Source organism: Cibotium barometz, chromosome 8 (assembly GCF_041138505.1).
Source record: "Cibotium barometz isolate CiBa-2024 chromosome 8, ASM4113850v1, whole genome shotgun sequence".
Taxonomy (NCBI): domain Eukaryota; kingdom Viridiplantae; phylum Streptophyta; class Polypodiopsida; order Cyatheales; family Cibotiaceae; genus Cibotium; species Cibotium barometz.
In genome coordinates, this window is record NC_141053.1 from 29598457 (window position 1) to 29624667 (window position 26211).

General features: G+C 45.6%; 1 protein-coding gene across 3 annotated transcripts in view; it reads left to right on the forward strand.

Annotated features, from left to right (window-relative positions):
* The first annotated feature begins 4315 nt into the window (after window positions 1–4315).
* PYR4 (pyrimidin 4) overlaps window positions 4316–26211 on the forward strand; it is a 64041-nt gene continuing 42145 nt past the window's right edge. The window contains exons 1-2 of one of the 3 annotated variants that reach the window (XM_086801574.1): window positions 4316–4418; window positions 4622–4775. In XM_086801574.1, the coding sequence (XP_086657700.1) occupies window positions 4653–4775 (123 nt within the window). In that variant the 5' untranslated portion in view covers window positions 4316–4418; window positions 4622–4652. Of the gene's footprint in view, window positions 4436–4621; window positions 4776–5623; window positions 5805–26211 lie in introns of those variants that run through there. The other 2 variants (XM_086801575.1, XM_086801576.1) reach the window with 2 other exon arrangements.

Below are 26211 nucleotides of genomic sequence, written 5' to 3' on the forward strand. Positions count from 1 at the left end.
AGAAATATCAAAAAAGTACAAGGTAATTTTTCTAGATACATTCCTAGATGACCTCGTCTATCTTAAGAGACTGTATTTTGGGAAGCTATTTGAGGAAATGGTGGGATCCCTAATAAAGAAACAAGGTGTGGTAGCTTCAAACCCTGCTGTCGTCAAGGCTACCAAGCATGCTATTCAAGTGCGTAACATTCTACAAAGCATACTTGCTACTAGGTTGTACTCTTATATTATAATAATGCGTAACATTCTACAAAGCATACTTGCTACTAGGTTGTAAACTGAACGGATATAATAATGTGTAGATGGAGACATGACCTTTACTGTTAAAGGTGTCAATACAAGCACATCATGTGATTGTATTGTAGTGAGGTTGCCCCCCACCACCACAGGAGGTTTTGTGTATGGCTACCTTGATGACATTGTCCCACCATGGAATCTCTGCACGTGTGAGTGATGAGATGATTTTCCCTTCATTAATGTGCAGATTTGCAAAGGGATTAATGAAAAGACCAAATAATGAGATTAACAAAATTCTATCCTGAACCAACTTTTAAACAGAATGTTAATCTCAATCAAAGAGAGGAATTTACCTCCTTGGATTCACAAGAGGTTGCTGTGCAGAAGCCCCATGATAGAGGAGACCGAGCCACAAAAGAGAAGCTAGAACGAGGCAGGAGGGGAGGGCCATCGCAATTTCGCAGAAGATAGCAACTCGGTCAAGCATCAACAAATGCGAAAGTCATGAGAGAGATTGCATAGAAATATTGCTTCAGATTTGTAAGACCATCTTAGATGACAATGGCTCTATTATTGTCAACAGTACTGTGTATCAAGTGGCAACCATTATAGCTCACACCGAGTGCTCTGGCTTCTCCTTAGACACCCTGGTGAATGTGCGATGTATAACGCAGACTGGAAGGGCCTTTGGACAAGAGGTTAGCAACACTAACCATAGAGGTTGCCATTGTGCATCACTTTTTGTTACAAAAAATCATCTCTTACTCTTGTGCAGATACATACCCTCGTCTCGCTGCTACCTTCATGAGCATAGTTGGACAAAACCATACCTCGAGAACCATACACAACCTTTCTCACCTAATTATAGCATTGATCCTTGTAACACGATGCACTAGGACGACGCCCAGATGTGACATCATGGCGAGGTATGGAGTTAACTCTTCATGTGCTCCAAAATAAGGGCCTTATATTTTTTGGTGGAATTAAGATAGATGTTTTCTTTGCAGGTGGATCTCAGCGTGGATATAACTTTTGGGATAGCTTGTTGAGGCGTCATGTAAAACAAGGGCAAGTGTTAGTAGAGCTTTATGCTGGATGTGGAGATTATGCTATGGTAGCACAAAAATTAGGCATGAACATTGTTTGTATTGATCCCGAAGAGGATGTAGTGGAGGGTGTCTTGATGACGATTTCATTATAGTGCGGTAAATATATTTATTTGTGAATATTTAAGTGACTGGGTTATGATCTTATTTGTAGTAATTGTTTATGATTGTGTCATGATCTTATTTTTCATATTAAAAAAGAGAGAAAAAGGGCAAGAGCAACACATGTTGGGGTTTTGTAATAAGACATCATTCCCCTCTGCAACAACGATGTTTATATACATGTTGTACAAACCAATAAAGAATCAACAATTTCTATATTGTGTGAATGAATAAGGTAGTGAAGTGTTTGTAGACTCGAGGACCTGTACAAATGAGAAAGAAATATAGAGAGAGTGAGCAAAGAGAGAAGGGCATAAAGAGTGAGTGAGAGAGGGAGCGAGAGCAAAGAGAAGGGAAGAGAGAGAGGGACGATAAAGAGAGTGAGCAAAGAAAGGGACTGAAAGAGTGAGAGAGAATGGTAGAGAGAGAGAGAGAGAGAGAGAGAGAGAGAGAGAGAGAGAGAGAGAGAGTGAGTAGAGAGAAGGACTGAAGAGTTAGCAAAGAAAAGCATAGAGAGAGAGAGGGATAGAGAGAGAGAAGGAGACCCAAGAGAAGGATAGAGCAAAAGTTAGCAAAGAGAAGGAGAGAGAGAGAGAGAGAGAGAGAGAGAGAGAGAGAGAGAGGGCGAGAGCCAAAAGAAGGATAGAGAGAGGGGGGATGAGAGAGAGAGAGAGAGTAAAGAGAAGGATATAGAGAGCAAACAACAAGATGGATAGAGAGAGAGATGAGGATATAGAGAGCGAGAGAGGGAAGAAGGATAGGAGGTAAGAGAAGGATACAGAGGGAGAGAGAGAGCTACAAAAGAGAAAATGATAGAGAGAGTTAGCAAAGAGAAGGATAGATAGAGAGAGAGAGTGGGGGAGGATATCGAGAGAGAGTAAAGACGAGGGTTTGGGGTTAGCAAAGAGAAATGGATGGTGGTAATAGAAGAGAGAGAGTGTGTTAGCAAAGAGAGACAAGGATATAGAGAGTGAGAGAGAGAGGGTGGGAGAGGGAAAGGGAGGGAAGAGAGAGAGGGGGAGTGAAGAGGGTGGGAGAAGGAGAGAGAGGGTGGTTTGGGCTGGGCGGTGGTGGGACAAGGGGAGAGAGAGAGAGAGAGGGAAGAGGGTGGAGAGGAGAGAGAGGGAGGGTGGCAGAGTGAAAGGGAGGGAGAGAGAGGAGAGAGAGGGAGGGTGGGAGAGGGAAAGGGAGGGAAGAGAGAGAGGGGGAGGGAAGAGGGTGGTGGGAGAAGGAGAGAGAGGGTGGTGTGGGCTCGGCAGCGGTGGGACAAGGAAGTAGAGAGAGAGAAGAGTGTGGAGAGGAGAGAGAGGGAGGGTGGGAGAGTGAAAGGGAGGGAGAGACAGGGAGGGTGGGAGAAGGAGAGAGGAGGATATCGAGATGGATATAGCCCACACCACACTCTCTCTCCTAGAGAGAGAGAGAGAGAGAGGGAGGGTGGGAGAGGGAAAGGGAGGGAAGAGAGAGAGGGGGAGGGAAGAGAGTGGGAGAAGGAGTGAGAGGGTGGTGTGGGCTCGGTTGGGCTGGGCTGGGCAGTGGTGGGCGGAGATGGTGGTGGCAATAGTTAGAGAGAGAGGGCAGCCAAGAAGAGCTCCCTCGGTGACCATCCCCTTATGATGGCATGAAGGGTGAAGATGTGGTCCATAGTCATGTGTGACCAATCATGATAATTCAGTAATTGTGAAATCCATGGGCTCTCTGACTCTATGGATATGGGTGATAAAGTGGGATGACTAGGTCGGTGGAAAGCCTTCTGAAAGAGCACGGTTAAACATATAAGCCAAGAGGGGTGCTAGAGTTCCCCCACATGAGAGATGTGTTCTTCAACCACACGAGTCCCTTATAACTTTGAGATTTGCCATTTTTATCTTGCGAATGGCTTTGGTCACCATATCGGAGGTGAAAAAGGTGGATGTGGTGGGGAGTGGTAGTGGAGGATATGGATGTTGATTTAGGTGTACCTCATAGAGGGATTATGCATAGGAGTTCCATGTTTGAGGGCAAGTGATGGGGTGGGTGGCTGGTGCTCCTTGAGTACCTCCAAGTTTCCTCACAATTCTCGCTCAAGAAGAGTTGGTATAATTCATCCAAACGTCGTTTATAGTGTGCTCGTTTCTTGTAAACAATAAGATATTGGTAAATCTGTTGAGCACCTCACTCTTAGATTTGACCAATTGCTTGCTCACGTTTAAGATGGTCATGTGTGGTTTGACACATTAGTCATCCTGAGGTACAATATGTGGGAAGCTAGCTATGACAGATGTGTGTGGTAAGTTGAGAGGTGAGGGTGACTAGGGATGATGAGGGGTCCATATTTGCTAGGTGGTGCTAGATGTGGCTAGAGTAGATGGCATCAGAGTTATGATGACGGAATCCGAGTGTAGGGTGGGGGTGGTGTACGAGTGTGGAGATGCATCTTGCCTCAGTGGCCTATAATCATACCAATAATAGGGTGCCTCCTCATCCTTTCGAAGTATTTTAACCATAGGTTGTACATGTGTCCTAAATAGAACCACCACCCCTCCGAATTCTCATACCCCTCCTAAAGTGCAGGTCTTTCCTCTGTAGGATGATTCCAATGGTACCTTGATAGTGTTTCCGTGTAGAAAACCATCTCTCTCCCCATAAGAGTCTCCTTGGGTCATGCCATAGTGTACTAGTGGCCGGTCCCTTCGACCCGTGTAGATATTTGGGATGTCTCTTTATAATAACTAGTTGGGAACCGTGCTTCGCACGCTTCGCACGTCTTTTGAGACTTCCAAAATCAAATGCTACCCAAACCTCTTCAAACCTCCTCCTCCCCTTCGTGAACCTCCAAATTCTTTGCTACGTGGTGGCAGCTTTGTGAAACTCTTCTTTAAGATAATATAAAGATGAAGATGACTAGGCCATCCTTGAAAACCGGCCATTGGGCCTCATGAACCTGTATCATGCGCATCCTCCTGTTCTTCACGTGGGATCGTTCCCTCCACCTAGGTGAGAATCACCAAGAGGTAGATCTTTTCTCCTTTGAGAATGTCTCTCGACCAGTGGGGGAGGGTTTTTCTCATAGCTATATCAAGCCTTTGCATGATGGGATAGGGCGGCATGTGATTTTCGTTTAGCTTGTGTGATGCCGGCATGCTATTTTCATTGTTTTTATGTTGTGAACTTGACTTGCATGCTGTTTTCAAAAACAGGATTCATAATCTGAATTGAAGCCGCGTGCCAATGCACTTCACCCTGCGGCAGCTCGCTGGTGCTTGCGCCCTGCGCTACTCCCCTGATCCACCCTCCTCGTCTTCTGTACACCAAACTAGGGCCCATCGACTTCATCATGCACTGAGTGTCTCGGTATGCTCTTCTCTTGGCATCTACACGGATACACGGATATATATATATATATATAACATTCATAGATGATTACTCTAGATTTACTTGGGTATATCCTTTGAAAGTAAAATAGGAGGTTTTAATGTGTTTTCAGCATTATGTTGCCAGGGCTGAAAATGAAATAGGTTGCAAAGTGCAAACCCTCCGTATGGATGGGGAGAGTATATGTCTGATGCTTTCAAAGCATACTTGGTTCAAAAAGGCATTAAGCACCCGTGTGCCATGCCATACACACCACAATAGAATGGCCAAATGTATGGTCAAGGGAAAAGGTTTACTGCATAAATTATGGATGGAGGCAATCTATGTGTGCTAGGAATAGATGCCTTTCGAAAGCATTGAAATGTTAGCAGTCATCTCTTGTCTTTACCATAGTTCTCAATAGGGAGTGAGAGCCTCTGTTGTGGGTGTGTCACCCGGTTAAGAGTATTCTCCAGTTTTTTCATTTTTTCTGTTCTTTCCCAGTTTTGCACCACGTGGGGTTGTTTTGTTCCATTGTTGGCTGTAGATTTGCTGTGGCGCCCAGGGTGGTATATATAGCACCCTTGCTCCCCTCCCACTTCTTTGTATCGGATCTTCTGTATATAGTTAAGTTTATACAGCTTCTCTCTCCTACAGTTTTGCGTTTTCTCTCTCATAGCAATTTGTCTCATTTCCACTATGCATTCCGACATGGTATCAGAGCCCCAGATGGCTTGAAGCTTGGAAACAGTGAGAGCTTCAGGGTTTGCTATTTTTTGGTGTAGATTGGATAATTTTTGGGTTGTTCGGGACATGGAGAAGCGGGTAGAAGGTAGCCATCATTGCTGGACAGCCACCTTGCATAGCAGTTGCAGCCTTTTTTACCAACCCATCCTTTCGTCACAAGACCTTGTGACCCTCGAGATAGCAGATTTGCTCGAGATGGTTGAGAAGCATGTGAAGATCTCCACCCTCTCGACATTCTCGGTGGACCGATTGTTGGACGGGACCAATTATGGCATCTAGAAGGTAATGATGGAGTTTGTCCTAGAGTCTTATGATTTGGCTGGTTTCATTGTGGTTGGAGTTCTACAGCTAGAGTTGGAGGAGGAGGAGCTAGTTATGGCATCTGGAAGGTAATGATGGAGTTTGTCCTAGAGTCTTATGATTTGGCTGATTTCACTGTGGGTGGAGTTTCAGAAATAGAGTTGGAGGAGGAGCTTTCACTTTCTACTAGGAAAGAGCGGGAGGCTCAGGCATAGTTATGGGATCATGTCAATGCTCGTGTGGGTTCTTTCATCTTTTTTAATTGCACACCCCAAGTGATCAACCACACCAAACACATGACACTGGTCCGAGAGATTTGGCAGCACTTGGCTTCTATGTATAACAGGGTATCACCCATGGAGAGGATTTCCTTGGAAGTACAGATACGAGTGATGAATCCTGCAAAGTCTTCAACGATACGCGAGCACATCAACAAACTCTAGACTCTTCAGCAGAAGGTTCTTCAGGTTGGGAAGGAGATATCATCAGAGGATATGGCCATCACTTTGTTGTCGCATCTTACTCCTCAGTACTCAGCTTTCTATTCTTCTTTGATCACCAGTGGGAGACTGAGCACCATCACATGGGAGGAGCTTGTGCCGATGGTTCTGGATTAAGAAGAGCGGTTTACGAACCCTCCATAGGACGGAGGTTCTGAGGCCTTGACTGGCTAGCGGTCAAAAAGCTGCAACAACAACAACAAGGACAAAGGGAAGTCTTTATTGACGAAGTCTTCTGAAAGAAGCATGACTCAGAGCGTGATGCGGAAGTGTCCTCAGCGGACCATCGAGAAAGGTGCTAATTTCTCAGTTGCCAGCTATGCAAAGACTCTAGCTTTTGTACACTTGGAGATTATGGACACCGGAGCTTCATCTTCTTTGAGTAGGGAGTTGTTGGTCTCACCGCTAGGGATACTTGGGAGTGGATCCTGATAGTGGTGCTTCCAGGCACATGATTCCTTTTTGAGACTTATTACAAGATCTTTGGTAGACAAGTCACATCTTTATTAGTGACAAATCCACTATCCCGATTCATAGTGAGAACAGGTTGGAGATTATTCCCGATAGCAAAGAGAGGAAGCATTCCTCTCTCAGGTTCTTTATGTCCCATCCCTTGGTTTTCATCTTTTGTTAGTGCGTGAGGTTTGCAAAATTGGCATGTGGGTGGAGTTTGACGAGCATTTTATTGCTCTCTGGGACAAAGTAACTGGCTAGGTTGTTTGGGAAGGCGGAGTAGAGAATGGGTTCTACAAACTCTTAGCACTCTCTTCATTGACAGGTACTCAGCTCGGTGATTTGTGGCATTTCCATTTTGGCCACTTGAATGTGGATGTGTTGCGGCAGGCTTTTCGGGACCAGATGGTGGATGGCTTGCCAGCTGTTGGTAGCAAGTAGGGACAGTGTAGTTCTTGCATTTGTGGTAAGCAGCACAAGGAGTCTTTTCCAAAGCAGGCTACTTGGCGGGCTTCAAAACCTTTGGAGTTGGTACACACTGACTTGTGTGGACCTATGCAGACCCCATCTTTGGGAGGTTCCTTATATTTCATGTTGCTTGTGGATGATTGTAGCAGGTTCACATGGGTTTATTTTCTTTCCCAGAAGGACTAAGTCTTTGCTCGGTTCAAGGAGTAGCATGTTATGGTGGAAAAGGAGTCTGAATTGTAGGTGAAGGCTCTTCGGGTTGACAAAGGAGCGGAGTTTTCTTCTAATACATTTGTGTGGTTTTGTGTGAAACACGGCATCAAGCGAGAGCTAGCCAATACAGGGTCGCCTTCAGAGGATGGAGTAGTTGAGCGTAAGAACTGGACTATGGTGGTGTAACATGAAGAACCGGACTATGGTGGTGTAACATGCGGAAGCTTCGGGGGAGATCGGTAACTTCAATGCTGAGAAAATCAGCACACTTGTCGCGACGAAAATAACGCATAAAACTGAATATAGATGTGTAGAAAAATAGAGAGAGAGAGAAGGAGAAGAGGACACAGTATTGGGTCCCGAATACCCTCCTTAGGGCCCCCACCACGAATGGTGTATTTGCTTTTATTAGAATGATGTGAATTACTGAAAATAAAAGACTAAATGAACCTTTCTTGGCTGAGAGTAATCTTTGCCCTTGACTTGCAATCCTTTATTCCTTTTGCGTTAGCTTGATCTGGGCTGTCCTGGCCCTTGTTTCAGCTTCAGCACTTGGCAAATTATGAGATGGATGAATGAATTATGGGCTAAGGTATTTATACCCCCTAGGATGACTAGTCGGTTGCCTTAAATGCAGTCGGTTGTCCCAGTTTGGCCCACGATTGAATAAATACAACATTAATTATATTAAATGCTGCGCATGATTAAATCCATGGCTGGGCACTAGGCGCATGGGCAAATGAGGGTTGGGGCACTGTGCGCATGCTGTACAGGAGGCTGGGCAGCCTGTATGGGTTGCCCCCACACTTGCCCATGGCTGGATAACCAGTTGGCTACCCAAGCAAAGCCCCTAGGGCTGTCCTACAACCCTCCCATGTCCTACAACCCTCCCATGTCCTACAACCCTCCCATGGCCTACCCATTGCTGGTGGGTACAACTAGGGCCTTCCTGGCCCTTATGGGGATTGTCTTGTACTTTCCCCATGCCCACAAGAGTTCCTGGGGTAGTGTCACGTGCATCCCGCACTTGGATGCCATTTAGACATATCTGTACAGAAGGTGCAAGACCTCGGATGGTGAACTGGTCCCATGTGAGCCCAGTCCGGGACAAGTCAGCCAGGGATCCATCTCAGTCGTCCAAGGTCAGGTGTGCATTGTCCTGCACGTGAGTCCAAGGTCAGGTGTGCACTGTCCTGCACATGAAACAGTGCCAGTCCGCACTGTAAGTCTCCCTCTGGAATGATGTCAGTATTCTGTGTCTTTGGTATTGTACCGGATGAAATCATTCATCACATCACAGGGATACAATGGGAAAAAGATACATGGGATGAACTCAATAAATTATTTGGCACTCAAGCAAAAAATTCAAAGATAAATTTGTTATGCAATTCTACAAATTGGATATGAAGGAAAGTGAACCTTTAATCACACACTTGAACAAATATAAAAGCATTAAGCAATAACTATCAGCTATTGGCAAAAAGGTAATGATGCGAGCAATCGCAGACCAGACAACCAAGTTGGACGAGCAGAAGGCGCAGATCTTGGCTCTGGAAGAGCTTACCCGTTCTCCAGCGTCGCGTTTTCCATCTTCTCCTCCCTCTCCTTCCGTATCCCAGATTCCAGATCCTCGACACAGGGACCCTTTCGCGGGGTCACAGCCGCAGCCGAGCTCTTTGCTCGAGTTGCAGATGCGTGCATTGGAGATCCGACAACGTGAAGACGAAGCCATGCCACGCGTGGAGCACGAGTGTTACCTAGCAGCTTTGGATGCCAGATTGACACCGGCAGCGTCCTCGAATCATTTTTCCGAGAAAATGAATTTCAGTAAGTACAATGGTAAACTCGATCCCACAACTCTCTATTCATGGTTGCATCAGTTTGAATCTTACTTTGCCGTAGTTAGAAAAACAGATATTGATTGAGCCAGTTGGTACTTGGAAGGTGAGGCCATTCCTTGGTGGACTCAGTGGGCTGATGCCCACACTAGATTAGGTATGGCAGCTTATGTGTGGTACGAGTTTGTCCGTGACCTTAAGCAGCGGTTTCTACCGCCCCACTACCTTGAGCGACTCGAAGACCAATTCAGGGGAGCGCGTCAGATCGTGCAACCAGTCCTTCAGTTTGCCAATAGAATTTTGACTTTATGTCTGCAATTAGGCTTATCTGATACGGACAAGAAAGGGCAGTTTTTGTATGGCCTTGACACGCAAATCCAATGGGAGGTGCGTATGTTTAGGCCAGCCACCTTCGAAGACGCACTCTCGTTTGCGCAGAGTGCAGAAATGAAGCATAATGGTGGCAAGCCCAAGACTTCCCAGCTGGCTTTTTCCAAGGCTACCGCAACTAGACAGGGTCTTTCCCAGGACAGAGCCCGGGAGCCTCTGGCTCCAAGAACTCGAAAGCTTACTCCAGATCAGAAAGCGGAGGCAGGCAAGACATGTGGCAAGTTGAGTGCTGAGGGGCTTTCTCAGTACAAGGAGGAGGGTAGATGTTTCTTTTGTCATACAAAAGGACATACTTCTCGGGATTGTCCTAAGAAGCCTCCAAAGTCCGCCACCGTTGCCTCCACAGCTTCCGTGGTGAGCTCAGCTCCCACACAGACCCCAGCGGCTACCCCTAGTTCTTCAAACCCCGGTGCTTCAGTTGGAGAAGCTTGAAGATAAGCAGAAGGGCGCCCATGAGTGACCAGGAGTATGAGCGCAACGAATTGCTCAAGTCCTTTGGCTACATAGGTGTGGCCAGGAGTCGTTATCTTGTTTGATAGCGGCAACACGGAGGATGTGGTCACGAAACAAGCCGCTAGGCGTGCTCGTTTCGACTGACTTCGGTGGACAAACATGTTGAGGGTTTTAGCACAGGCATGACAACGAGCGTCAAGTAAGAAGCTCTAGGTGCTAAGTTAGTTATTTAGGGCATAGAATTTGTGCATGATTTTATGGTTGCCCCTCTTGTAGGAGCAGACATAATTTTGGGTATTCAGTGGTTTCACAAGTTTCTTCCAGATGTCAAGTGGGACAAGCACACGTTCCAGATCAATCGGAATGTGTCAAACGTCCCAGTGACCATTAAGTGTGAGCCAAGAATTTCGAACTTTTCGCTCATAAGCCACTTACAGGCTAAGTGAGCAGTCAGGAAAGGCGCACAGTGTGCGATGATATACATCCAGACAGCCCAGACGGTGGCTAGTGCTTCCGAGAGAAGTACTCGGTTCTCCATGAAAAGTTCCAGAAGATTTTTCTTCGGGATAGCCTCCCTCCCCAGCTCCCCCCGTCCAGACTGGAGGACCACAAGATTGACCTCCTCCCAGGCTCGGAACCCCTGAGCAAGTTTTCGTATCACCTTTCCAAGGCAATGGAATGGGAGTTGGACCGCCAACTCCGAGAATTGTTGCAATCTGGCTTCATCCGCCCTAGCGTGTCGCCATTTGCAGCACCGATCTTATTTGTCAAGAAGAAAGATGGGTCTTCCCGTTTGTGTGTTGATTATCGTGCACTCAACAAGCTGACTATCAAGAGCAGATTCCCGATGCCTTGAATTGATTATATTCTCGAGAGGCTGAATGGAGCAAAGGCGTTCTCGAAACTTGATTTAAAGAGTGGGTACCACCAGGTGCGGATTGTGGAGGGGGACATCCCCAAGACAGAATGGGCCCACTATGAATTTGTTGTCATGCCATTTGGCTTGACGAACGCCCCAGCTACATTTAACCGCATGATGATGTGTGTTTTCCGGGATTTGATTGGAAAGTGTGTTCATATTTCTGGACGAAATACTGGTATTTTCAGCTATGGTTGAGCAGCATGACATTGATGTGGAGAAAGTCCTTAAGTTGCTGGAAAGCAACGAGCTCTACATCAATGAAAAGAAGTCGGAATTTTATTTGTTCCAGGTGCTTTACTTGGGATACATAATTAGTGCCGAAGGCATTCGACTTGATCCGGCTAAAGTGGTCGAGATTGTCAACTGGGAAGTACCTCAGACAGCCTATGACATCAGATCCTTTGTGGGTATATGCCAGGCATACTCCACCCACATTGACAAGTTTTCTGATCTCTTGGTGGATCTCACCGATCTGCTAAAGGGTGTGAAGACAAGAAGGCAAAAGATTCGAATGACTCCACGAGCGTTGGAGGCATTCAAGAACCTCGCTTTATCAGAAGCGCCTTGTTTAGCACTTGCCTCGTGGGACGAGCCATTTCAGGTGATCACCGATGCGAGTAACATCGCAATTGGAGGTGTATTGCAACAGAATGGTCATCCAGTAGCTTACATGTCTCGTAAGTTACTGCCCGCAGAGAAAAACTACTCAGTCTATGATCGTGAACTCCTAGCAGTTATACAAGCCTTGAAACATTGGAAACATTTTCTGTATGGCCGTGACTTTGAGGTTCGCACTGACCATTAAGCATTACGCTGGATTCAGACAATGCCAAGTGCACAGTGGAATGATCGACAACACCACTGGAGTCGGATATTCCAGCAATTCGGTGGTATGATTGAGTACCTTCCAGGAAAGGACAATCCAGTGGCCGATGCTTTGAGTAGGAAGGAACAAGTGACTACAATTCAAACCACTAGACTCGATCTTGTTGGTATAGGACTAGATGACATGAAGCACACGTATGCGGATTCTGAGGAATTCGGTACACTGGAACAGGCATTGGATGCCATAGGACCATGCCACTTTTTGATACGCGATGGTTGGCTTTTCTACAAAGGCCGACTGTGTGTCATGAAGTCGTTTAGGACAGCTCTTCTCCATGATGTCCATGACGCCATTACAGGTAGTCATAGGGGCATGAATTCGACTCTGGAGAAATTGGAACGGCAATATTATTGGCCAAAGATGAGGCGAGATGCGTTTACATATATACAACACTGTGATATTTGTCAAAAGGTGAAAGCTCCTCGTGGAAAGAAGATAGGGTTGTTACAGCCCTTGCCAATTCCTGAGGGTTCTTTCCAAGATATCTCAATGGACTTAGTCACGAATCTGCCTCCCAGTCCGAGTAAGCGTAATACACAGTGCTTAACTATTGTTGATAGATTTAGCAAATTTGTTATGCTTATTCCATGCAGGGTCAATGTGACCACCGAGGATGTTGCCCAGTTGTTCATTCGGCATTGGTACCCGATTGACGGGATTCCTAGGACCATAGTGTCAGACCGAGATGCCAAGTTTTCCGGTCATTTTTGGAGGGCATTGTTTGATAACTTTGATACTAAGTTGAATTTTTCGAGTGCATTCCACCCACAGATAGATGGCCAGACAGAGATATACAACCAGTTGGCCTTTGATGTGCTGAAGTGTTATGTCCACGATCAGCAAGGTAAGTGGGAATCTTATTTGTCTTTAGTTCAAGCTGTTTTGAATGATTCTTTTTCTTCAGCTATTGGCAGGACTCCATATGAGGCAGCATTTGGAAGACCTTTCCAGTCATTGTTGAGCAGGACCTCGTCTTTAGTACTTGAAGCGAACGGAGTGACAGAGTCTTACCAGGAGATTTTAGAGTCAGTTAAAGACAGGTTGGCTAAAGCGCAAGAGGCCTACACTCGACAGGCCAATAAAGACCGAAGGGATATGAAGTTTTCAGAAGGGGATTGGGTTTATCTTCGGATTATGAAGCAAAGGTTGAAATAGGTGGGCAAGCGATGCCCAAAGTTGTCTTTCAGGAGCTTCGGACTTTTTCCCATCAGGAAAAAGATTAATGAGGTGTCTATGCGGTTAAAGCTATCTCCGAGTTGGACTATGCACGATGTGTTTCACGTCAGTTGGTTAAAGCCATATGTAGGTCCTATCCCTTCAGAAGTCAAAGACGAAGCGGGACTGGATATTGTTGATGAAGCAGAAGTTATGGTTCCAGAACAGATTCTTCTGCACCGTTTCAAGCATGGTTCAGGCCGAAGACTAAATAGTTCCTCATCACGAAGTTTCAGGACCGAGGGACCCACAAAGCGGTATGGCTTGACAAAGAGTTTTTCGAAGACTCTGGCGTTATTGACGGATTATTTGGAGGCTATGCAGCTTCCGTCAAGTTAAGCAGAAGGGGATGTCACGTGCATCCCGCACTTGGATGCCACGTAGACATATCTGTACAGAAGGTGCAGGACCTGGGATGGTGAACTGGTCCCATGTGAGCCCAATCCGGGACAAGTCAGCCAGGGATCCATCTCAGTCGTCCGAGGTTAGGTGTGCATTGTCCTGCACGTGAGTCCAAGGTCAGGTGTGCACTGTCCTGCACATGAAACAGTGCCAGTTCGCGCTGTAAGTCTCCCTCTGGAATGATGTCAGTGATTCTGTGTATCTGGTATGGTACCGGATGCCAGATCATTGAGTAGTTAGTTAGGGTTTGCTTTTAGAACAAGGGGCCAGCCCATAGGGCTACCCCAAGTCTTAGTGTGGGCATGGGGATGGTGTGAAACCAGTCCCATGAGGGCCAGGAAGGCCCTGGCTGTAACTCACGGCGGTGCCCGGGGGACTAGGGCCTTTGACACACTTGTTGATACCATCAATGCATATTAAAACATTTAAACATGGCCACAGCCTAAACACATATCCATCATCACTTTGCATAAAACATAAAAGGTGGACAAAACATCCACAAATGCTGAAAATGGAGCTTGCACGTGTGACACCGCATAGAGGCCGGAATGGGCCGATCCCCCCCTTGGAGTATTTTATTACCCAAGGAGAATAATATCTTGTACAAGCTTTGAGGGCCTTACTCTCCCCACGGGAGATGCCGGATTATCCATATACAAATGCCATAACACAGCCCATGGTTGTCACGGTACGAAAATACGATACCGTACGGGAATTTTTGGTACGATATGAAATTTTCGGATACCGTACGATAAAATACGGTTTTTATTTTTTACACTTACAACCTATGGAGCTTCAAGCTTGAATGTGAGGGAAGGTTGGGAGGGGAGGAGTCTACAGTGCTTGAGGAACCAGAACATGGATATGTGTCTCCCCCGGTTGGATCTCCCGATTGTCTCCAAAAAAGAACCTGATGGGTAATGCAATACCAAAGGTCTCCCAGTGTAGCGTTTATGACTAAGGGACCATCCTTGCACAAATACGAGGAGTACATCTAGGGTGATAATGTTAGGGACTCATGTCCAAATCTTCTCCCTCGTACATAACTTGAGAATCTAATTGTCTAGCCTACCTATACCAGGGATCCCCAAGTGATGTAGCAAGATTCTCTCATCCTACCAATCATACCAGTCTACCTCGCCAGATTTTTTAGGTCTCTCAACAATCCCATATGGAATACTGAGTGGACACAAAAGTTGCGAAGTATTGCGAGCATTTGGGATCCTCGTAAAGCAGGGTTTCTATATTTTTTTTAAGCATTTGGAAAAATTTTTTTCAAGGAAAAATGATTTTTTGGGAAAAAAAACCCTCACACCGTACGATATCGCACGAATTCGTACGGTATCGTACCGTACGAATAGTACCGTACGAATTTGTTCGTATGCGTACGAGAAACAACTATGACACAGCCCAACACGAGGCAACCAAGCTGGAACATAGGCTGTAGAAATGCCGAGCCAACAATATAATCCATATGCCTCCGTGTGGGTACTGATTCTTCTCTTGGGTCTTCATGCAATAGAGCTGGTACAACAAGTACAGCTCTCCATCAGTCGGTACAGCAGGTACAATGGCTGGTACAGTCGGTACAATGGCTGGTACAACAGGTACAATGGTTGGTACAGTCGGTACGGTGGTTGGTACAGCAGGTACAATAAGTACAAATGTTGGTACAACATGTACAATGACTAGTACAGCAGATACAATGGCTGGTACAGCAAGTATAGAAGCTTCAGTATTTCTTCGCGATGAAAGCCTCCAAAACAATCCCCAACAGCCGGTATTCTTCATGGACAGCCTTCAAGAGAGAGAGAAAGAGAGTAGCCATCATTAGGACAGCCTGTAACGGTGGTAGAGGCTAGTGTGCAGCAAGAGAGCCTCTCTTAATGAAGAGAGAGGGCTCCAATTTATAGATTCGGGCCTCCCATGAGCTAAAATGGCAAGAGAAGGCTACAATGACAAGTGGAGAGCCACACAATAGCTGAAGTGACAAGTGTGAGGCCACTTGTCTCACTTTGATCCACTTTCTAACAAGTGTCAGGCCACTTGTCTCACTTTGGTCCACTTTCTTGCCACATGTCCCAATCTAAGAGATGGGTCCTTCCATAAACTTTATCTCTAAAAATATCCCAAGTGGTAGACATTCTGTCATAGGCACTTTGCCAACTCTTGGTATCTGCTCAATTCCAGATGTAATGACGCGAACAAAATTTCCATCGGAGTCGGGCCAAAAATAGCAACTCTCCTAAATTTTAGGAGTGTGGTCCTTTGTATTCTAGGATAATCTCCCATTCCCAAAGCTTATACTTTCCAAATATTTAGACATCCTGGAGTCCACCAAACCCCTTTCATACTTGGAAATGTCCAGGCTGGTGACATTGGTTGTACCCACCAGCCATGGGTAGGCCATGGAGGGCTGTAGGACAGCCCTAGGGGCAGGCGAGGGGTAGCCGACTGGTTATCTAGGCCTAGGAGGGGTGTAGGGCAAGTATGGGGCAGCCCAGTCCCCAAACCGCCTAGAAACAGTGCCCAAACCTGGCTTAAAGCAGGCACCTGATGCCCAGCTATCTAGGGAATAATGCACAGCATTTAATGGGATTTTTCTAGCATTTTTTTCTAATATTCAGTCCTGGACAGGATTATTTCTAGCCGCCTGGACTGCAGCTGGCCGACTGCTATTGCTGGCAGCTGGAGTAGTATAAATAGAGGAGCCCACAATCCCATTGTTTCATCTCATTTTTCACCAAGAGCTCAAGCATACAAGGGCGAGACAAGCCAAGAAGTTGCTAAGCAAAGGGGTGGAGGACTGCAGGTCAAGGGCAGAGTTTTCTCAGCCAAGAAAAGGTCAAGATTTTTGTATTTTCTTTTCAGATTCACATCATTCTAATAAAGCAAATATACCATCCGTGGTGGGATCCTACAGAGGGTATTTGGGACCCAATACTGTGTCCTCTCCATCTCTCCCTCTCCCTCTCCCTCTCTCTCTCTCTCTATTTTCTGCACATCTTCATTCAGTTTTTGTGCGTTAATTCCGTCACGAAAAGAGTGCTGCAGTGAAGTTACCGATCTTCTCCGAAGCTTCCACATGTTACAGGTAGCCCTATGGGCTGGCCTCTCTTCCTAACTGCAAACCCTAACTGTCTACACAGTGTTTTGGCATCCAGTATCATACCAGACACACAGAGTCATTGACATCATTCCAGAGGGAGACTCACAGCGCGGATTGGCACTGTTTCATGTGCAAAACAATGCACCTCTCGGACGACCAGGATGGAACCCTTGTTGACTCGTCCTGGACTGGGCTCACATGGGACCAATTTACCATCCTAGGTTATGTCTACGTGGCATCCAAGTACGGGATGCACGTGACATTCCCTTCTGCTTAACTTGACGGAAGCTGCATAGCCTCCAAATAATCCGTCAATAACGCCGGATAGTCCTTGAAAAACTTTGTCAAGCCATACCACTTCATGGGTCCCTCGGTCTTGAAACTTCGTGAGGAACTGTCTTTGCCTTCGGCCTGAGCCATGCTTGAAATATTGCAAAAGGATCTGTTCTGGAACCATAACTTTTGCTTCATCAATAATATCTGGTTCCGTCTCGTCTTTGACGTCTGAAGGGATCGGACCTACATATGGCTTTAACCAACTAACATGAAACACATCCAACTCGAAGGTAGCTTCAACTGCATGGAAACCTCATTAATCTTTTTCTGGATTGGAAAAGGTCTGAAGCTCCTAAAAGACAACTTTGGGTATCGCTTGCCCACCTGCTTCAACCTTTGCTTCATAATCCGAAGATAAATCCAATCCCCTTGCGCTTTAGTCAACTTGTCTTTTACTGACTCTAAAATCTCCTGGTAAGACTCCGACTCTATTCGCTTCAGGTACTGAAGACGAGGTCCTGGTCAAAAACGACTGGAAAGGTCTTCCAAACGTTGCTTGTCACCATTTGGCCACTCGAATGGTTCACTGTTGCTTTCACACTATGTACATATTGGATTGGTGTCCATGGCTTATGGAATGTGCCTATGCATGTGATTGACACGTGTCATGCTGTATAGTTGGATATGATATTCCGCTGGGACTTGACGTTATCATGCCCGGAATATTTGGAGGACTTGTGCCTTTGTGTGCATGCCCGGAAACGCCTGGAGGATTGGCTTTCCACTGGGTCTGGTATCGCATATACTTGCCTGGAAACGCCAGGTCTTATATGGTTTCATGAACGGAAATTGCTCATGCCAATGCTGCATTGCATAGCATCTTTATGTGCTTGCCTGCAAATGATATTGCATGGTGTTTTCATGCCTGCATGACCTATGTGTAGTTCCGTGAACCGTGCGTGTGAAACTGTCTGCTGACATGGTTGTGTGGCATGTGAACAGGTGGTAAGTATTACCCAATCTAGGCTCAAATAGCCCTTAGGACTTAGCCAATATTTATAAGTGAGTGCGTTCCCACTTCATTAAAGTTTGGGTGTCCAAAAGTCACTTATAAGTTATGACCGCTTCCAAGTTCACACTCACTGAAGTCCCGAGCGGACAAGACTCAATGTCCAAGACCTGATCCTCCCCTTTTACTCATAAATGGGCATCTCCCCATGTCCCTTCACCTGATTGGACCCCAATTCACTTACTTATTAAGAGAAAATTCGTGTTTTCTCTTTATGAGGATTTTTGGAGGCTGAAAACTCTGTTTTTCCACCATTTCTCTCCATTTCCAAGCTCTCCATAGCCATACCCAACTTGCTAGGGTGTTTTCCAAGCTTCCAAGAGTGTTTCCAAGTGCTAATCACTCTCCTACTCACTCCCAATGACTGAAATTCAGCAAAACAGCTCTCATTTTTGCTGTAATTTTTGGTCTTTTTGCTGAAAACCCTAATTTCAGCCTTCCTTTCTCAAGCTGACCATAGGGGAAGCTTTCCCAGGGCTCCCTTCATCCTCTTGAAGACTTTTGTTACGAAGGATTTCGGCAAATCGAAGATATCAACACTTCTAAAGCTTCCAACGTGAAGGCTTCCGCTTGCAACAACTTCTATGAAGACTGGTAAGCTAATTGGACAATGTGTTGTCATTACTTATTTAGTAGAAGGGCAGGACTCCTTGTTTAGCCGCCCTGTGTAGTATTTGTCTTGTCCTTTGTGCTCTTGAAGATGTTGCTACCTTGCTTGGTAGAACATAGAGCCAATGGTAGAGAATATGGACACTGAAGTCGGGCCAGGTATCAAGGCAGCGCCTTGGTGATCTACATCGACATACCATTGTTTTCTAAATGCTGAATTTCATATGCATTGGCATGGAGGATTTGGCAATGGAGGGGTCGGCCGTTCCGGCTCATTGTGTGTCTCTTGTCAATTCAGCAATTTACTTTATGTATTTGAGCAAGTGTTCTTCAAATCTTAGTGTATTTAAGTGTATTGATTAGCATTGTGTTCAACCAAGTTACATTGGTAGTAGAGCATACGGTTCTCTTTCACTTCTATCGTGAGAGACGATCACCGTGAACACTAGCTATCTCTACACTTAGAACATTATGGACAGCCATACAATGAATGCTGGAGATGCTAATACAAGAGGCAAGGACAATGAAATGCATGCCTCCAATGCTTTACAGGATGAGCAAACTCATGTGGTGCACAATAGGGAACATGAATATGTGGGACAGCCGTCCGGTGGCAAAGAGAAGATGTAAGAAGAAGAGTCCATAGTCTTGAGGGCTGAACTTACTCGTATGCAGGCTCTTCTCCATGCACAACAACAAGAATTGAATCTCTATCGCCGCGACGACCCATTGGTACATGATCGTTTGAAGGCCAAGAAAGCTGAATCTTATATGGATCATGCAATGGCAATGATTGCTCAAGAGTTGCACATGCAACCGAGGGATGCAGCACGTGCATACTTGGCTCGTACCGAGGATGCCTATGCAGAAAAGGCAACCATCCCACATGTCTTGGAATCCCCACTGGTGCCCGAACAAGAACTTATGTCTAAGAGGATAAATCTCCATGCTATGGGAGAGGAACAATCAGTGACTTCACGCCATGCAGGAATACCTCATCTAGCCCGTGAAGGATACAATGTTTATGGCAGTGGTCAAAATGTATGTCAAATGCCATTGCCGGCTGAAAATGTGCATGCACAACACATGCAACATGGGTTGCAATTTTCTCGTGAGGGAGAAGTTATGGCTGAAAATGTATCAATGCATGTTGAAGGGCCAACCATGCCTCATGCTTACAGGGCACATGTATCTATGCCTTATGCATCACCTTTTGGTCCAAAAATGATGCCACAGGGGCTGTCCCAATGGACAAACATGGGGGAAAACATGTTGAGATGCGCACACATGCATCAAAGTCTCATGACTTCAAAGCCGGAGACAAATCTGTGAAGTTTGACACATATCATGGGGAATATGATGCATCAAAGGCACTTGCTTTTATTACCCAGTTTGATATTGCTTTCAGTGATGAGGATTTCACTCAGAAATCCATGATCCGGCATGTAAGCATGTTCATGAAAGGCACTGCTGTCCATTGGTGGCTCACGGAGAAGTTCATACCGAATCCTATTAGATCATGGGAAGAGTTCAAGGAGAGGTTCTATGCTCAATTCTTGCCTCCCAATGCATTGAATGAGATAACAATGAAGTGGGATTGGGTAAAGCAAAATGAGGGGGAATCGGTAAATGCATATGTACAAAAGTTTTGGAAAGTGCTCTTGAGGTGTCTCCATTTATGCATGTCACCGAGGCGGAAAGGAAGAGAAGGTTTCAATCGGGATTGCAACCCGTGTACAAAGCGGGATTACAAATGTATCCTGGTCATACCTTACACCAATTAATCGCAGCCGCCACCACCACCGAGCAATTGGAACTCAAATTGAGTCGATCCAATAAGGCTAAACCCTCATTTCAAGGCAAAGAGAGGGCTGTCCAAAACCTGCAAAATGATGGACAGCCACCTAAAAGGGACCAAAACCAAGCCAAATCAGGTCCAAAAGCTGAAAATAAGTTTGCTAAAAAGCACCCTTATAAGCCGGCAAACTTTGGTCTTAGTGCTGAGAAGAAGAAGCAATATATGCGTGAAGGCAAATGCTTTATTTGTGGCAGCACTGAGCACATGGCAAGAGCATGCCCAAATAAGAAGAACAAAGCTGAAAATGCTAATGTACCGAAGCCTAATGTGCATATGGTTCTGGATGTGCAGGGCAACACTTCACATGATAGCAAAGATAGGGTTGTATGTAAAGCTTGGGGACAGCTCAAAGATCAGCCCGCTTTGTTCATGTTTGATGATTGTGTATCTGAAAATTTCATATCTACTCAGATGGCAGCTGCTTTGGGTATTGAAGTGGAGGACATGGGTCCTCAAATTGAAGCAGGGGCTGCCTTTGTTGGTAGAGAAGTGCAGGTCATGCCTATTTTTGGCAAGTTGCGCATACACATTCAAGGCTATGTGGATCATGAGGATTTTCTTGTGCGCCTTTGAATGGCTGTGATGTATTGCTTGGAAAGCCTTGGCATACACCTATTGATCCGTGCAAGGCTTACAAGACTAACAGGATCACCTTCATGCATAAAGGCCGAGAATATGTAATTGATGCTGGTGAAGAGGGTGATACCATTTCCCTTGTATCTATGTACTAATTAAGAAAGTAATGAAAAAGAGTATTTTTGCGTACTTGATTTTTGTACGAGATCCTGTTGAGGAAAATAATGTACATGTAAACACTCTTTGTAATGATAGGCTGAAATTTTTGCAAGAGCACAATGATTGTTTTGCTGATGAGTTACCAAATGAGTTACCACCTGTACGACCGGAAGATCATCGCATTGATCTTGTGCCGGGTAGCTCACCACCTAATGGGCTAGCCTATCGTGTAAGTGTCCCAAAAAGAGGAGATCATGAAGCAAGTAAATGAGCTTCTTGAGAAGGGTTTGGTTCAGCCAAGCTCTTCTCCATATTGTTCACCCGTCCTCTTAGTTCAAAAGAAGGATGGATCCTTTTGTATGTGTGTGGATTATAGAGCTTTGAATAAGAAGAGCTCTTGGCTGTAATTCATGCACTTACTATATGGAAACATTACCTTCTTGGGGCTGATTTCATTGTGAAGACAGATCACCAGAGTTTGAGGTATTTTCTTACTTAAACTAAGTTGTCAGAGAAGCATATGAGGATGGCCAATTTCCTCTCTATGTTTCATTTTCAGGTCTTGCACACCCCGGGAAAAAAGAATGTAGTGGCCGATGCATTGTCACGAAAGCCGTATGTAGCAGGTATCTCGGTTGCCTCTCATGGGGACTTGTCTACCATGTGTGATTCGTATCTTACGGATGCTGATTTTGCCACTATTTGGGCTGATTTGATGGCTGGTCATGCACATGCCTCATATGTGATCAAAGAGGGTTCTCTCATGAAAGATAATTGCCTATGTGTGGTGTCTGACATGAGGCAAAAGGTTTTGGATGAGTGCCATGCTCCTCCATATGCTGGTCATAGAGGCATAATGCCTACTACGCACATGATTGAACGGTATTTCTTTTGGCCAGGTATGCGGAAGGACATAGAGGCACATGTACGTGCATGTATTACCTGTCAAAAGGTCAAATTTGATAGGCAAAAGGCACCAGGTTTGCTTCAGCCATTGCCTATTCCCACGCAGCCATGGGAAAGTATTACAATGGATTTCATTATGGACTTGCCACGTACCCAACAGGATAATGATGCAATTTGGACAATTGTGGACAGGTTTAGCAAGCAAGCTCATTTCTTGCCGGTCAAAAAGACCATCAAAGCTGAGCATATGGTTAAAATATATCTTGCACAAGTGTTCAAACATCATGTGTAACACGCGGAAGCTCTGGGTAGTCTTCTTTCAGCCCTAAACACTCTTGGAAACCTTCTGATGCAAAAACGCACCATCTGATGCAAAAACGCAGGTAGAGAGAGAGTAGAGAGAGAGAGTGAGAAGTGCTGGAAATTCAGTATATACTATGGTACAAAAGGTACATATCTTTGCAGCCCTTGGCTGCCTTCTTGAAAAGGTGATAACACACCAAAACTGCCCTAGACTAGGACTTCTAATGACTCATACCCCTAGTGGGTTGAATGAATAAAACAAGGAGCAAGGAGCCCTATTTATATGGGACTTTGGACACTTTATGCTGGTCGACTGCTGGTCGGCCAGTTCCATGTCCATACAAGCCCTTTTTGGTGCTGCCCGACTGCTGGTCCTTGTCCTTGCTGCGCCTACTGCCCAACCTATCTGCTGACTTCAGCCGACAGCCAACATCCTCTTTTCTTGCAGCCGACAGCCCTTGTCTGGGTTCATGTGCTTCAGCCGTCTGCTTCCCTCCATGATCCCACTTGTCCTGCTCCATGCTCACCTCAGATGCTACACCTGAAGCTCCTACATTCTGGTTCTACTGGTTCATAGTCTTTATCTATTTTGCCTCTTCTGGATCTAGCCCTGAAAATGTCCATGGCATCTGTGATGCACATGACATCCCCCTATGCTAAACTTGATGACGGGAATCCAACCTGCTCTTGGATGACTGTCATCATCCCAATCCTGTCCCGAAATCCCTCTGTCATCATCCATCCCTGGCAAAACCTTTTTCTCTGAAAATCCGGTCTGTTCTCCAAACCACTCTGTCTTTGATGAAGATCTATGCATCTGGTCTTCCTCTAGTCCACAATCCATTCCTGCCCTTACTCTGAACACCGTCTTGGTCTTCATTCCTGGAACTGAGTCTGGCACTCTCACATCACCCTTGGAGGATCAATCTCCCTTGGGACCGTAACCTGTGAACCTATCTGGCTCACGGAACTGCCATCCCCATCTGGCACTGTGGAACACCACCAACAAACCTCCTGGGAGTTCTTCCCGATCTGTGTTCCCGCCTTGGGCTTCGAATCCGTGTACTTTCCTGTACCTTGGACCTGTACACCATCATATGGGACTGAATCAGTGTTTAGCTTTGCTGAGCCTGATGCTCTGATACCAATGTAACACGCGGAAGCTCTGGGTAGTCTTCTTTCAGCCCTAAACACTCTTGGAAACCTTCTGATGCAAAAACGCACCATCTGATGCAAAAACGCAGGTAGAGAGAGAGTAGAGAGAGAGAGTGAGAAGTGCTGGAAATTCAGTATATACTATGGTACAAAAAGGTACATATCTTTGCAGCCCTTGGCTGCCTTCTTGAAAAGGTGATAACACACCAAAACTGCCCTAGACTAGGACTCCTAATGACTCATACCCCTAGTGGGTTGAATGAATAAAACAAGGAGCAAGGAGCCCTATTTATATGGGACTTTGGACACTTTATGCTGGCCGACTGCTGGTCGGCCAGTTCCATGTCCATACAAGCCCTTTTTGGTGCTGCCCGACTGCTGGTCCTTGTCCTTGCTGCGCCTACTGCCCAACCTCTCTGCTGACTTCAGTCGACAGCCAACATCCTCTTTTCTTGCAGCCGACAGCCCTTTCATGTGCTTCAGCCGTCTGCTTCCCTCCATGATCCCACTTGTCCTGCTCCATGCTCACCTCAGATGCTACACCTGAAGCTCCTACATTCTGGTTCTATTGGTTCATAGTCTTTATCTGTTTTGCCTCTTCTGGATCTAGCCCTGAAAATGTCCATGGCTTGGTCTTTGGATCTTCTGAAAACCCCTCTGAAACTGTCGAGATGACCTCATCCTTCTCCAAATAGGATTTGGAGAGATCCACCTCCTTGGGAACTATCGGGTTGACCTCATCCTCCTCCAAATAGGATTTGGAAAGATCCACTTGCGCGAGCTGTGGTTTTGGTTTTGGTTTGACTTCTGGCTCTAGCTTTGGCTTTGGTTTTGGTTCTGGCATGTGCATCCCGAGTAATGGCACCTCCTCGGAAACACCTCTTTCTGTGATCACGTCTCCCGAGAACTCTTGTCTTAGGAGCTCTCTTTTCATTGGGTAAACGCTCTCGGTCATGGGCTGCTTTACAACCCTAGGTGATTCCTTCTTGGCCTTTGTTGATGCTGCCATGAATTGTGCCCATGTCTCCTTGAGTTGTGTCCATCTTTGCTCGTATAGAAGTGGGTCTTGACGCATCTCTTCTTGAAGCTCTTCTATGAGTTGTTGCCTAAACCTGGCCCCAACGATGATTTGTTCATACTGAGCATAGCGTTCTTGTTCCCTTTTGTATCGTTCATCTTCCTGTCTTCGACGACTCTGCAAAGTCGTGAGAAAGTCATCGTCCATTGCCTCTGAACTCATGATATTATTTTGCTGTTTTTCCTGTTGTAATCAGCCCAAAAACCCTAACTCTAGAGTTCTACATGCTTTCTAAACTCCCTAGGATCATGCTAGGCTGAAAACTAGACTTTCTAGCACTATACTATGCTGAAAATGAGCAAAAAGTTGATGCAAAAACGCAAACCCTAATCTTGCTCGTAAACCCTAAAACGCAAACCCTAATTCAGCATGCACCAAATATAAGCTAAGAATTGTCCTAGGATGACCTAAGCTCTGATACCAATGTAACATGCGTTGCGGAAGCGTGTTCATGATTAACGCTAAGCGAAGAAGATAACGCTAATCCTATGTTTAGCAAAGACACAAAAGAGAAGGAGAGAAAGACCTAATCTACTATATATTGCCAAAACATGCTATATATACAATGATCTTGCTGATTCATAGCTTCATGATGCATACCAAAGATCCTTGCAACCCTCTACTTGCAATCGAACAAGAGAAGCTCCTGTTGATCCACCACTGTGTCCTTGTTGCCTTGCAGACTCTGACAAATGGATCCTCTTGATCTTTGAATGATCATTCTAATGAATGCCTAATGATCCTATTTATAGGAAAAAGGAATGAATTCGTAATCAAGTCGGTTTTGCCTATTTTCCCCACAAAACATTGTCCAAACAGTCATATTTTGTGTCCAAACTATGCCCAAAAGGTGTCCCAACCATTGGGCTATGTCTTGGGCACTTCCGGGAGCTTGTAGGGCTGCAAAATCTGCTCTAAATCTACCCCTGAATCTACCCATATATTTGCTAATGAGAATATACATGTCTATGAGCATTGGGATGAACGGATGCACATGACATCATGGAATGCCAAAGTCCATTGTGGGGGATAGAGATCCCAGGACTACAAGTCTCTTTTGGCGGGCCTTATTTGATAATATGGGCACCAAATTGGACTTCTCATCAGCTTATCACCCTCAAACGGATGGGCAAAGTGAGGCTGCAAATTCAGCCGTGTTGTATCTCTTGAAATGTTATGTGGCGGATCAGAAGTCTTCTTGGGAGAAGTACTTACCGCTTGTCGAATTTGCATACAACAACAGAGTGCATGCATCTACGGGAAAGGCCCCGTTTGAGATTGTTTATGATAAGGTGGTTTTGCCACCCATACATGCCTGCATGACCTTTGTGTAGTTCCGGGCTAGGGGACGCCCGCTCGTAAACCGTGCGTGTGAAACTGTCTGCTGACATGGTTGTGTAGCGTGTGAACAGGTGGTAAGTATTACCCAATCTAGGCTCAAATAGCCCTTAGGACTTAGCCAATATTTATAAGTGAGTGCGTTCCCACTTCATTAAAGTTTGGGCGCCTAAAAGTCACTTATAAATTATGACCGCTTCCAAGTTCACACTC